At 42.8% G+C, this 12,881-nt stretch overlaps 1 protein-coding gene across 3 annotated transcripts in view; it reads left to right on the top strand.

Annotated features, from left to right (window-relative positions):
• The window catches only part of DSP (desmoplakin), a 47,391-nt gene extending 36,421 nt beyond the window's left edge, over positions 1-10,970 (top strand). The window contains exons 22-24 of one of the 3 annotated variants that reach the window (XM_081918140.1): positions 962-1,060; positions 2,763-3,260; positions 7,067-10,970. In XM_081918140.1, coding sequence (XP_081774266.1) covers positions 962-1,060; positions 2,763-3,260; positions 7,067-10,273 — 3,804 coding nt within the window. In that variant the 3' untranslated portion in view covers positions 10,274-10,970. Of the gene's footprint in view, positions 1-961; positions 1,061-2,762; positions 5,058-7,066 lie in introns of all 3 variants that reach the window. The other 2 variants (XM_081918139.1, XM_081918138.1) reach the window with 2 other exon arrangements.
• Positions 10,971-12,881: the final 1,911 nt, after the last annotated feature.

Below are 12,881 nucleotides of genomic sequence, written 5' to 3'. Positions count from 1 at the left end.
CCTCTGCGATCCAAAGCTGGTGTGCTCTAGCCTAATTTCCCTCCTTGCTGGCTGTTTTTCTGCAGGCAGGGTGGTTTAGGGTGGTGGTTGTTTTTCAAACACAGAGAAGAAGTTAAGCATAACACTCTCCCCGCTAGGCTAATACAGTGGTACCTTGGGTTAGATAGGCTTCAGGTTACAGACTCCGCTAACCCAGAAATAGTGCCTCGGGTTAAGAACTTTGCTTCAGGATGAGAACAGAAATTGTGCTTCGGCAGCAGCAGGAGGCACCATTAGCTAAAGTGGTGCTTCAGGTTAAGAACAGTTTCAGGTTAAGAATGGACCTCCGGAATGAATTAAGTACTTAACTCGAGGTACTACTGTAGTCTAAAGTGGTAAAATCTAGAAAGGGCTGCACCATGGGATGTTCCACTATTTGTAGATCAGCTCTAAATCCATTTAAGCTCATTTATAGTTATGTCAGGGATGCAGGTGGTTCTGTGGTGTAAACCACTGAGCCTAGGGCTTGCCGATCAGAAGGTCGGTGGTTCTAATCCCCATGACTGGGTGAGCTTCCGTTGCTCGGTCCCAGCTCTGGCCAACCTAGCAGTTCGAAAGCATGCCAGTGCAAGTAGATAAATAGGTACCGCTCCGGCAGGAAGGTAAATGGCGTTTCCATCCACTGCTCTGGTTTCACCAGAAGGGGCTTAGTCATGCTGGCCACATGACCTGGAAAAACTGTCTGCGGACAAACGCCTGCTCCCTCGGCCAGTAAAGCGAGATGAGTGCCGCAACCCCAGAGTCGTTTGCGACCTGGACTTAACTGTCAGAGGTCATTTACATTTACACTTATGTCTAGGATTAGGCTGAAATTTTATGTTAAAATAATAACAGCACAAAATCCCAAACCTGTTGATGCAGACGAAACATAGCGTTTGGGATAGGTTGACAATAGATTGCTTTTTTCCCCCTCTCCATGCAGGCTGCTGAGATCCAGTCTCGTTACATTGAACTTCTTACAAAATCAGGAGACTATTACAAGTTTTTGAGTGAAATGTTAAAGAGCTTGGAAGATTTAAAGGTAATATCCCTCTTCCTTTATGTATTGTGAATTGTCCGGTTCCTGGGTGCTTTGTAAATATTTTTGATGCTGTTAATAATACCTTCATGCAATAATAGATAACATTCTAAGGCTATACTTCTACATGGAAACCAAATTTTCTTGCTATACACGATTCAGCTTTTTTAGTCTTAAATTTGAGGCGTGCATTCAGCAGATTCATACAGTACAGCTTTTTGTGGACTAGACCAGTTTAGACTGCAGATAGAGCTGATTCCTTGTTTGAACACTGCTTCCCGTAAAACAAATGCTGCTTCCTGCACATTAAAAAATGGGCATATTAGGAAGATTTTAGAGTAGCTTTCCTGGATATTTTAGTGGTTTAGGTGCATGAGGCTCCCCCCACCCACCCCATGAGGCATCCTTCAAGCAAGTGATGGGCTCATCTGCAGTTTGAAGATGTAATAGCTTAGAATGAGCTATTATCAGATGATTTGTTGCCCATGTAGATTGATTCCTAGTTATTCCTGTTACAATAGATGCAGGGTGGATTTTTTAAAAAATGATTTTAAAAAAAATGGGGAAAAAATTGGATTGAAAAAAAATTTAATCTGCTTTTTTTGATTTAAATTGGATTTTTAAAATAAAATGCTTTTTGAGGAAAAAATCTTTCTAAATACAGTTTTCTATTTAAGTTACTTATACGCCAAAGGCTATTCATCAGGAAATAAGGATTTGTTTTAAGTTTTCCATGAAACCTTCATCTGGTTGTAAATATTAAGATTATACCAGCAAGAATGAGTCTTTCTGTAAAAAAATTATTTAAATCAAGTCTTACTGACTAGTGATTTAAAGCAAGTCTTACTGACTAGTGATTTAAATCAATTTGATTTAAATCAAATCCACCCTGAGTAGATGTGATTTTTCATTTTAGCTTCGGTCGTCACTCTCTCAAGTTCAGGACCCCTGAATTTGGTTTTGCACCAGGTTTACATGGGGCACAACCTGAATTTGAGCATGGCTTTGGATGCCCAGTCTTGGCCATTGAACACATGAAGCAATAAAAACAGGATCCTGAGAATGTATAGAGTAATGTTCAGTTGCTGTTAAGGAACCAGTTTTCCTTCACATATTGAGATTAGCGTGCAGGGCATCCAAGAGGGAGAATAGTATTTAGTGGCCGCTGTGAGCATTAACACCTTCCCCTCTTTTTCCTTTTTGTATAAATTAGCCTGTTTGTGGACACCTGGTTTCTGTACAGTTGTTTTCTATTTGGTCCAATATTGGTTCAGACATGATATGCGATCAACAAGTTTCTTTATTTCAAAAAACATTTTATATCATGCCTTTAAAAATGTTTTCCTAGGCTAACAGATGTGTAAAAACCAGAAAAATGAACCCCAGAGCTCTGGTTTAAGTCTGCTTTCAGAGCTTGACATAGAGTAGCATATATTCCTCCAGATTCAATGTTTTCTGGGGCACTAGGACTTTTGCACTGAAAACCATGAAATATTAAAAAGGCCTCGCTGAGAATCTCAAGAGTCTTGTCCATTATGGTTAACAAGAGAATAAATAAATTAAAAAATAAAATAACCAAACAGCAAAAAAGGCATTTTATTAAAATTAGCTGTGGAGTGGTGTGTGTGTGTGTGTGTGTGTCTGCTGTTGGTCAAAAATGGTTACGATAGGTAATTTTTATCTTTCATGCTTTCTGAATCTGCAGATGAAAAGCACCAAAATAGAACTGTTGGAAGAAGAGCTGAGACTAGCCAGAGATGCCAATTCCGATAACAGCAATAAGCACAAATTCCTGGAGCAAAACCTACAGAAGTACCAGTTGGAAATTTCCCAGCTGAAGGCCAAACTGATGGGTTTGGAAGAGATGAAGAGGCAAGCAGAGTTGGATGGTGGCTCTGCCAAACAAAACTTGGACAAGTGCTATGCTCAAATAAAAGATCTGAATGACAGAATAACAAGGCTGACTTATGAGATTGAAGATGAGAAGAGGAAAAGGAAGCTATTGGAGGACAGATATGACCAGCAGAAAACTGACTTTGACCAACTGCAGAAGACAAGGCAGAATGAGAAAGAAAGCCTTGGTTGGCAAAAGATAGAATCTGAGAAAGTCATCAAGGAGAAGGAGTACGAGATAGAAAGGTTAAGGGTGCTTCTCCAGGACGAGGGGAATCGGAAGAGAGAATATGAGAATGAGCTGGCTAAGGTAAGAAACCAGTTTAATGAGGAGATGAGTAATATAAAGAACAAGTATGAAACCGAGATTAACATTAAGAAGACCACCATCCACCAGATAGCATCCCAGAAAGAAGATGATGCCAAAAACCTCCGAGCCCAGATCGATAAGCTGCAGAGAGAGAACAGAGATCTGAAGGATGAGATCATCAGGCTCAATGACAGCATTTTGGATGCTACAGAGCAGCGGAGGAGAGCAGAAGAAAATATTCTTCAGCAGAAGGCTTGCGGCTCGGAGGTGGCTCAGCAGAAGCAGCAGATCGAGCTGGAGCTGAAACAGATCATTCATCTGCGCAACGAAGACAACGCGAGGTACAAGCAAGCGCTTGAAGATGCTGCTTTGACCATCCAGGACAAAACCAAGGAGCTTGAAAGAGTAAAGATTCAGCTGCAGGAAGAGGCTAAAAGCCGATGGGAACTTGAGAATGAATTGGCTAAGGTAAGGAACAGTTATGACGAGGAAATTATTAGTTTAAAGAACAAGTATGAGACTGAGATTAATATCACAAAGACCACAATAAATCAGGTGACACTGCAGAAGGACGAGGAATCCAGTAATTACCGAGCACAGCTCGACAATGTCGTGAGAGAAAATAGGAGCTTATGTGAGGAAATTAGGAGACTGAAGAACACTATAAGTCAGACATCGGAGAACCTTAGACAAGTGGAAGAAAATGCTCACCAGCAAAAAGCCATTGGCTCTGAGATCTCGCAAAAGAAGCAGCAGCTTGAGATTGAGTTAAAACAGACTGTCCAGAAATACTCCGAGGAGACCATGCGTTACAAGCAGTCTCTTGACGATGCTGGGAGGACCATTAAGGACAAAAACAAAGAGATTGAAAAGCTGAGAAAGTTGCTAGAAGCAGAAACAAACCAGCGGAAGTCTATGGAGGAGGAGAATATCCGATTGCAAAGAGTCCAGTATGATTTGGAGAAAGTAAACATCAACGCCACAGAGACCATCAGCAGGTTGAAAGTCCAAGAGCAGGAACTGGGACGGCTAAAAAGCGAATACGAGAGGCTTGCCCAGGACAAAAAAGGGAAAGATCAAGAAAGCACAAGGCTGCAGGGCACAATGAAAGAGCTGCAGCAGCAGAAACGCAAGCTGGAGGAGGAGCTTAGTAGGCAGGCTAGAGCCATAGGAGAAGAAACTGCCAAGAGGAAGGAAGTGGAAGCAGAGTTAGAATCTATGAGGAGGTCTTACAGAGAGCAATCTGTCAAGATCACCAACCTTACTCAGCAGATAGAGGAGGTCTCGATGGTCAAGAAAAGGAGTGAAGATGACTTGAAGCACCAGAGAGAGGTGCTAGATGGTCAGATGAGGGAAAAGCAGAGATACTTGGAAGAGATAAGGAAGTACACTTCAGAGATCGAAACCTTGCGCCGCCAGGTGGTGCAAGAGCAAGAGAATCTAAAGCAAGCTCACATGCGCAATGAGCACTTGCAAAAGGCTATTGAGGACAAGAGCAAAAGCCTCAATGAGTGCAAAATAGAAATCGAAAGACTTCAGTCTCTTACCGAGAACCTTACAAAAGAACACTTGATGTTAGAGGAAGAGCTGCGTAATGTGAGATTGGAGTATGATGATCTAAGAAGGGGCAGAAGTGAAGTGGATGAGGAAAAAAATGCCACAATTATTGAACTTAAGAGTCAACTACAGACAAGCAGCAAGCATACCCTGGAACTTCAGGGTCTGATAAATGGTTTACAGAAAGAAAGGGACAATTTGAGACAGGAAATTGAGAAATTCCAAAAGCAGGCTATGGAGGTATTCACAAATATTTGATCACAACTTTACTGTCCCTCAAATAATTCAACACCAAATGCATTTCCAACCAATCATTGGACCTAAATTTATGTATTGATTTTAATTGATTCCTTTTAAAATTTGATATAAAAATTCCAACTGGCTTCTAAGTGCAGGTCTCTTACAGGCATTTGATTGGCCACTGTGAGAACAGGATGCTGGACTAGATTGGCCATTGGCCTGATCCTGCAGGCTATTCTCATTTGGGTCGCTTCTAAACTAGTGCAAAGGAGATATAAATCTTACCTAGCATCTGCTTTTGTTACCTTTGGTGCTTAAAAAAATCTTTGGGTGATATGTCATTCCAATAAAATTTAGCGTTTTTTCCTATGGAAAATTGGTCAACTCTTCATCATCCTTAGAAAGGAGCAGGACTTTGAAGACCAGGCCATATTTCCAAAACCTGTTACTCTGACATCTCAACCCCCAAAGAGGGGTATACAATATGTTATTCTTGAAGTTGCATATTGGAGCTTATCCTTATCTCCTTTGCTCTTCTCATTTTTTATTTTGCTGTAGGGTAGTATATGTAAATACATAAATACATACATGTATACCTTAAAAAGTGTACATATGCAAAAGTGTATACATAGTTATACTGGTGTTGTATATTTGGTATACATTTTATTGCTGCTTATGTACCTGTATATTGTCTAAAATGCACATTATACATAATTATATATGTGCGTGTGTATGTGTGCATGCTATACATGTCACTGCTTTCATTTCTTTCTTAAAAAAAGAAAGAAATCTATGAGTCACAATCCTCCACAGAGTAGAGCATACTTAAGCCTATTGACATTGCCTCAAGTGTGCTTTCTTCTGTGTTGGAGTCTGGCCATTTTGCCTAGTAGCTTGGGCTCATAATTTTCAAGTAAAATGATAGTTATGTTTCCCTGTCTTTGTTTACTAGGAGCAACCCATCAGGCATTGCTACAGTTCAGCCTCAATTCATATCAATTCACTCACTGAAATGAATGGAGAGCCTACCTTAAGCAATGTTTGCTGAACTATATTGGTTTGCTAGTGCAAGATTGGTCCACAAGCAGTATTTTCCTCAGTGGGGTATCTGTTTGCTCTCATTGTCCCCTCCCCACACCTGTAATTCACACACACATTATTATCTATGTACTTTCATTCACTCAGATTCATCACATAAGATACGTGATGGAACTTTATCCATTAGTCTAGTTGTAGTCTCAAAATAAGCGCTTTTTTTAAAGAAGAAAAAGATTGTGGAATTAAGTAATTAGTTTTTTGGTTTTGGTTTTTTTTTTTTTTTTGTTAATGTGGGTAAATCGGCTCCAGGTAAGATCAGTCTGGATTTGATGTCGTGATACATATGTTTTGTAAACAGAGCAAGATGAAGGTCCCCTTTCAGTAGACACAAATTTTATCAGAGACAGTACTGAAGTGCAGGCATCCCAAAATACTTAGCTTCTGCTAGACTACTGTCAAAATTAAGACTGCATGTCGTATATATGTACAGGTGAGAAAGGGAAAATATTAAGCACTGACAGTACAATCCACCCCAAGCTAAGTATTTTTAATTCCTGTTGATTTCAGAGGGAAGAGATAGGATTGTGCTGTATGCACAAGGCTGCAGTCCTATGCACGCTTGCCTGGGAGTAATCCCCATTTAATTCTGTGGGTCTTACTTCTGAGTAGACCTGTAGGACTGCGCTGTTAAACACATGCTTAATCTTTCCACTGAAACTGGCAGGACCCCAGTTTGCTGGGTCATGCCCCAGACTCTCCTGTTAGAATTCTTTTTAGCCCATTTCTATCAGTGTACTATCCTGTATTAATAAAACAAATCCACAGCTGCATCCAAAACATCATATTTATTACTCAGGGCCATATTTATCCAGTACCCCTTATAGGATAGGTTGAAATATAGGGAATATAGGATGTTAAGAAGAGGCACTAATTTTCTCCTTGTTTATTTCTTTCTTTAAAAAAAAAAATAGACATCCCATAGGATCCAAGAATCCAAATCCCAGTATACTCATATTATGCAGGAACGAGAAGCGCTGCTGATAAAAATTAATGCCTTGGAACAAGACAAAGCAAGGTTGCTGAGGTTGGAGGAAGAGCTGAATCGGGCCAAAGGCACGCTGGAGTCAGAATCCCGCTTGAAAATGCGGCTGGAGAATGAGAAGCAACAAATCCTGAACGACTTAAATCAGTGGAAGAGCCAATATTCCCGGAAGGAAGAGACAATCAGGAAGATTGAGTCCGAGCGAGATAAGAGCGAGAGGGAGAAGAGTGCCTTGCTGATAGAGATTGAGAGGCTGCAGGCAGAGATGAAGAGGATTGAAGAGAGGTACCGCAGCCGCTTGGAAGAGACAAGCAGAAAGAGCCAGTCGGAGATGGAGGCCGAGCGCCTGAGGCTGCAAAGGGAAATTGAGAAACTGAAGCAGCGCCCATATGTGGCCAGCAGAGTCACCCAGACAGAAGATGACTTTGCCATCGACCCTTCCAAATTACTCTTCAATGGCCTGCGGAAAAAAATAACTGCTGTCCAGCTGTACGAATGCCAGCTGATAGACAAGTCCACCCTAGATAAGCTGCTGAGGGGGCAGAAATCCGTGGAGGAAGTTGCTGCTGATCTCGAACCCTATCTCAGAGGAGCTGGGGCTATAGCCGGGGCCTCTCTTAGCCCTAAGGACAAGTATTCCCTGGTGGAGGCTAAACGGAAGCAGCTTCTCAGCCCAGAGAACACCGTCTTCCTTTTGGAAGCCCAGGCAGCCACCGGAGGTGTGATTGACCCCCACCGCAACGAACTTCTCAGCGTGGACAGTGCAGTTGCTAGAGACCTGATTGATTTTGATGACCGGGAGCAAATCTACACCGCTGAAAAGGCTATCACCGGATTTAAAGATCCCTTCTCAGGGAAAACCGTGCCTGTGGCACAAGCCATCGGTAAACAGCTTATCGACAGAGAGACCGGGATACGTCTCCTTGAAGCTCAGCTGGCTGCGGGAGGAATCGTTGACCCCATCAACAGTGTGTTCTTGCCGAAAGACATCGCTTTAGCTCGTGGGCTGATTGATCGAGACCTGGTCAGATCCTTGAACCAACCTCAGAGTTTAAATAACTTAATTGACCCGATCACCAAGAAGGCCATAAGTTACACGAAGCTGAGGGCGAAATGCAGAATCGAACCACACACTGGTTTGCTCCTCCTTCCCGTGCAGAAGAGAAGCATGTCATTCCAAGGCATCAGGAAGCCCATTGACATTTCTGAGTTAGTAGACTCTGGCATCATTCGGGAGTCGACGGCAAATGATCTGGAAAGTGGAGTAATCACGGTTGAAGAAGTCAGCGACCGAATCAAGGATTTCCTCCAGGGCTCCAGCTGCATAGCTGGCATTTATAACGAGGCCACCAGAGAGAAGCTTGGCATTTACCAGGCCATGAAAATAGGTTTGGTTAGACCAGGAACAGCTCTTGAGCTTCTGGAAGCCCAGGCAGCCACTGGATTTGTTGTGGACCCTGTGAACAATTCACGACACACGGTGGAAGAAGCTTACAAAAGAGGCCTAGTTGGAATAGAATTTAAAGAAAAACTCCTGTCTGCTGAAAGAGCAGTCACTGGGTACAAAGATCCAGAAACAGGAAACATCATCTCCTTGTTCCAAGCAATGAACAAGGAACTCATTGAGAGAGGCCACGGGATTCGTTTGTTGGAGGCCCAGATAGCCACTGGTGGGATCATCGACCCGAAGGAAAGTCATCGGTTGCCAGTCGGCACGGCATACCAACGTGGCTACTTCGACAAAGAGCTGAATAACATTCTCTCTGATCCCAGTGACGATACCAAAGGCTTTTTTGACCCCAACACAGAAGAAAACCTGACCTACTTGCAGTTGAAAGAAAGGTGCATAGTCGATGAAGGAAGTGGGCTCTGTCTCCTGCCCCTGAGAGAGAAGAAGAAAGTGGTGCAGACTTCACAGAAAAACACCCTCAGGAAGCGCAGGGTCGTCATCGTAGATCCAGACACAAATAAGGAAATGTCCGTCCAGGAAGCGTACAATAAAGGCCTCATAGACTATGACACTTACCTGGAGCTTTCTGACCAGGAATGCGAATGGGAAGAAATCACTATAACAGGTTCAGATGGGAGCACAAGAGTAGTGCTTGTTGACAGGAAAACGGGCCACCAGTATGACATCCAGGACACCATTGACAAAGGCCTTGTGGACAAGAAATTTTTTGAGCAATACCGTTCCGGGTCATTAAGCCTCACTCAGTTTGCAGACATGATTGCTTGCAGGAATGGCGGTGATGAAGTTTTCAGACACGAGTCCACTCGTTCCCCTACGGTACTGAGTATCAAGAGTTCATCTATCAAGCTAAAGAGCAGTTCGGGCTCCGGCTCCGGCTCCTTTTCTGAGTCCCTCGAGGAAACGAGTCCAATCGCAGCCATATTTGACACAGAAAATTTGGAGAAGATCTCCATTTCAGAAGCCGTGCAACGGGGCATTGTTGACAGCATTACTGCCCAGCGTTTGCTGGAAGCGCAAGCTTGCACGGGAGGCATAATATGCCCTGTCACAGGCCAGCGGCTTTCCCTTCAGGAAGCGGTCGCCCAAGGCCTCATTGACCACGAGATGTCGACACGGCTGAAGCCAGCTCATAAAGCCTTCATAGGGTTTGAAGGCATCAAGGGCCGAAACAGAATGTCAGCCGCAGAGGCTGTGAAGGAAAAGTGGCTTCCTTACGAGGCTGGCCAGCGCTTCCTCGAGTTTCAGTTTATCACCGGAGGTCTCATTGACCCCGAAGTCCGTGGGAGAATAAGTACTGAAGAAGCCATTCGAAAAGGGCTGATTGATGGCCGGACAGCCCAGAGGTTACAAGACACCAGCAACTATGGGAAGATTTTGACCTGTCCCAAAACAAAGCTGAAAATCTCCTTCAGAGATGCAATGAATCGTTCGATGGTGGAAGACATAACTGGGCTCCGCTTACTGGAAGCTTCTTCGGTTTCATCCAAAGGCATCTCCAGCCCATACAATGTCTCTTCAGCACCAGGCTCGCGCAGTGGATCCCGCAGTGGATCCCGCTCAGGCTCGCGCAGTGGATCAAGGAGAGGAAGCTTTGATGCAAACACAAATGCCTCGTATTCTTATTCCTATACAACCGTCAGCAGCAGCAGCTCACTTGGGCGCTAGTCATTAGCTAGCTAGCCTATCTGAATTTAGCACGGGAAGCATCTGCTGGGATCTGTATTCCTTCTTTGTTTTAACAAACAGAACGAACTGGTTGTTGGTGATATTAGCACTTGCTTGGGTGAAATAGTTAAGCTGCAGAATAGAAGCCAAACCCAAATGCCAATAAAATAAATCTTTCTGGATGGGATGCTGTGCTTCTCCATACATGTATATATATATACAACTCACTTGCATGTGTGCATGCTTTCTAAATGTCTTGGGTGCGGACTTCTCATAGTAAATGGAGGAGGCAAGTTCTCTCTCTGATGTTGGTGTGCAAGCATCTTTCCTCATGTATTTAGCATTTGCTTTTGTTCCCTTCAAATAGTCATGCATGGCCACAAACTATTATCCCAGGCTTCATATTGTTTTTTATCAGTGTTGATGTTTTTAAAGCCACTTTTTTATCTGTGTGGATGTTGCACTGCACAACGGTGATGGTCTGAAAATCCTCTCCAACAAATGTTATACCCAATTGTGCTATGCTATATTCTCATTTGGTCACTCTGCTTTTATTAGGGCAGATTTATTAGAATGTGCCTTTTCTTTTGCTGTGGCCAAACATTTCTATTCATTTTTTGCTTGCTTGTAACCCGGGTAATACCATGCAGGCCCATCTGTGTAACATTTACTATTCTGGCAATAAAAAAATAATAATAATTAACCACCTTTGATTCCTTTGTGGTAAATATCTTGACATTAAGTGTTTGTTTTGCGTGCATTCTTGGCAGTGGCTAAACTAGCTGCAGTAGTCAACTGCATAGTGCGTACTGCGAAGTGGAGGTTCTTTTAGTCTCACATTTAACAGCTGCTTCAGATCTTAGCTGTAAATATCTGTGGTTGTCAAGGAGGCTAGGCATTAGACATGCACTTTAAAGTCATGGTGGGAATATGATCACTAGAAACCATGGAAGTGGATGGGAAGCCATTGCCAAGTACATTCCAAATTGCTTCTGGTTTCCTATCGGAAGTAACTGGTGAGCAGTTTTCTAGATCTACACCTCCATTGCTAAATGCTGAAGTACAGATGTGGAGAACTGCATCCATTCATTTAAAACTTACTTGATCATAGGAACATAGGAAGCTGCCTTATATCAGACCAGATTATTTGTTCTGTCTAACCCAATACTGACTGCTCTGACTGGCTGAAGTGTCTTTTCCATCACCAGAGTCTTAGGCAGAGGTCTTCTCCATTACCTACCATCTGATACTTCAAAAACAAGGGATTTGAATCTGGGACCTGCTACATCATATGCTCTACACCTGAGCTATGGTATCTCTCTTAGCTCTCTTCTGTGGCAAACCATCAGTGAGTTTAGCATGGGAACAAATTTCTTTTCTCTCGGAAAAGCAAGACACGGTGGCTTATATCGTAGCCACCATTTAAAGCATCCTTTATGTATCCATCTATTGCAAGAACTACTACTCAAAAAACAGCATTGCTGGAAAGAGCAGGGGAACAAAGCATAGGAACCCTTGTTAGCGTGGCTGTTTTATAGTGGTTACTTATCTATACCTGATGGGGATACACCTGTGATTTGGGGAGACAGCACACTTTGACAATACGCAAGTTAGACAAGGATGCATATAGTAGAAATTAGGGAAAGGAGGAAAAATGACACTTGCCATTTTTACTTACAAATTATCATAATCTAATGTTGCAGTCTTCCAACACATGTCAGCAGAATCTTCCAACTGAATGTTCTATAAATAGGCAACCCCTTTACTAATCCAGGATGAGAGGGTGGGTGCCATAGTCTTACTTCTCACAGTCCAGAAACACCCGGGGGACCACTATATCCAGGGGAGCCTAGTGGAATAGCCAATTTTGGAACAGCCAAATTGCAGAATAGCCAAGAAATCCTGGATGAAGAAACAGAAAATAACAGGGTCATCCTTCCTGCTACCTGGTTTCTGAGTGCGAAGTGAAAGAATATTCAGCCATTTATTTACATTAGTAAAATATGGCATATGCAATCATCCTTGGCTCCTTTGGTAGGGTGGGATATAAATGAAATAAATAAAACACGGTTATCTTAATTTTATCCTTGCAACAGCCTTGGAGGTTTGGGATGGAATGCCATCAGGCATTCGATTTATTACCTCAGTGAGAACTAACCTGTATTCTTGGCCACAATACGCCTTTGTGTAGAAACTGATGCACCTCTGTCCAGACTACATACCCCAAGACAGAGCTGCTACATATCAGCCAGTATACAAATATACAAAGGATGCTTTGGGAAACAATGGCCAAAATGGTTGGCTCAGCTGCCTGCAAAAAACAGCTGTGGTTAGCTCTGGTTGCTTTATTCTAAAGTGGATGCAGAGTTTCACAGAAGGTAGTTGAACATAATGAGGAAATGGAGTAGCACACTTAGACATTTGTCTCGTAAACTCTGGAATCTTACCAGGTCCAGGGAGGCCTGAACCTAGTTTTCTCCATTCACTTTTCTGCCCATTTCCTCCTAGATAGCAAAAGCCTATCACACAAAGTTCCATGAGTTGAAATAGATGGTTTAAATGGTTAAGTAAAAAGCTTTGGGGTCCTTACCTTTGTCTGCATCAGCCC

The sequence above is a fragment of the Podarcis melisellensis genome (genome assembly GCF_964234715.1).
Source record: "Podarcis melisellensis genome assembly, chromosome: 7".
Lineage (NCBI taxonomy): Eukaryota > Metazoa > Chordata > Lepidosauria > Squamata > Lacertidae > Podarcis > Podarcis melisellensis.
This window is presented reverse-complemented; position numbering and strand designations above follow the sequence as displayed.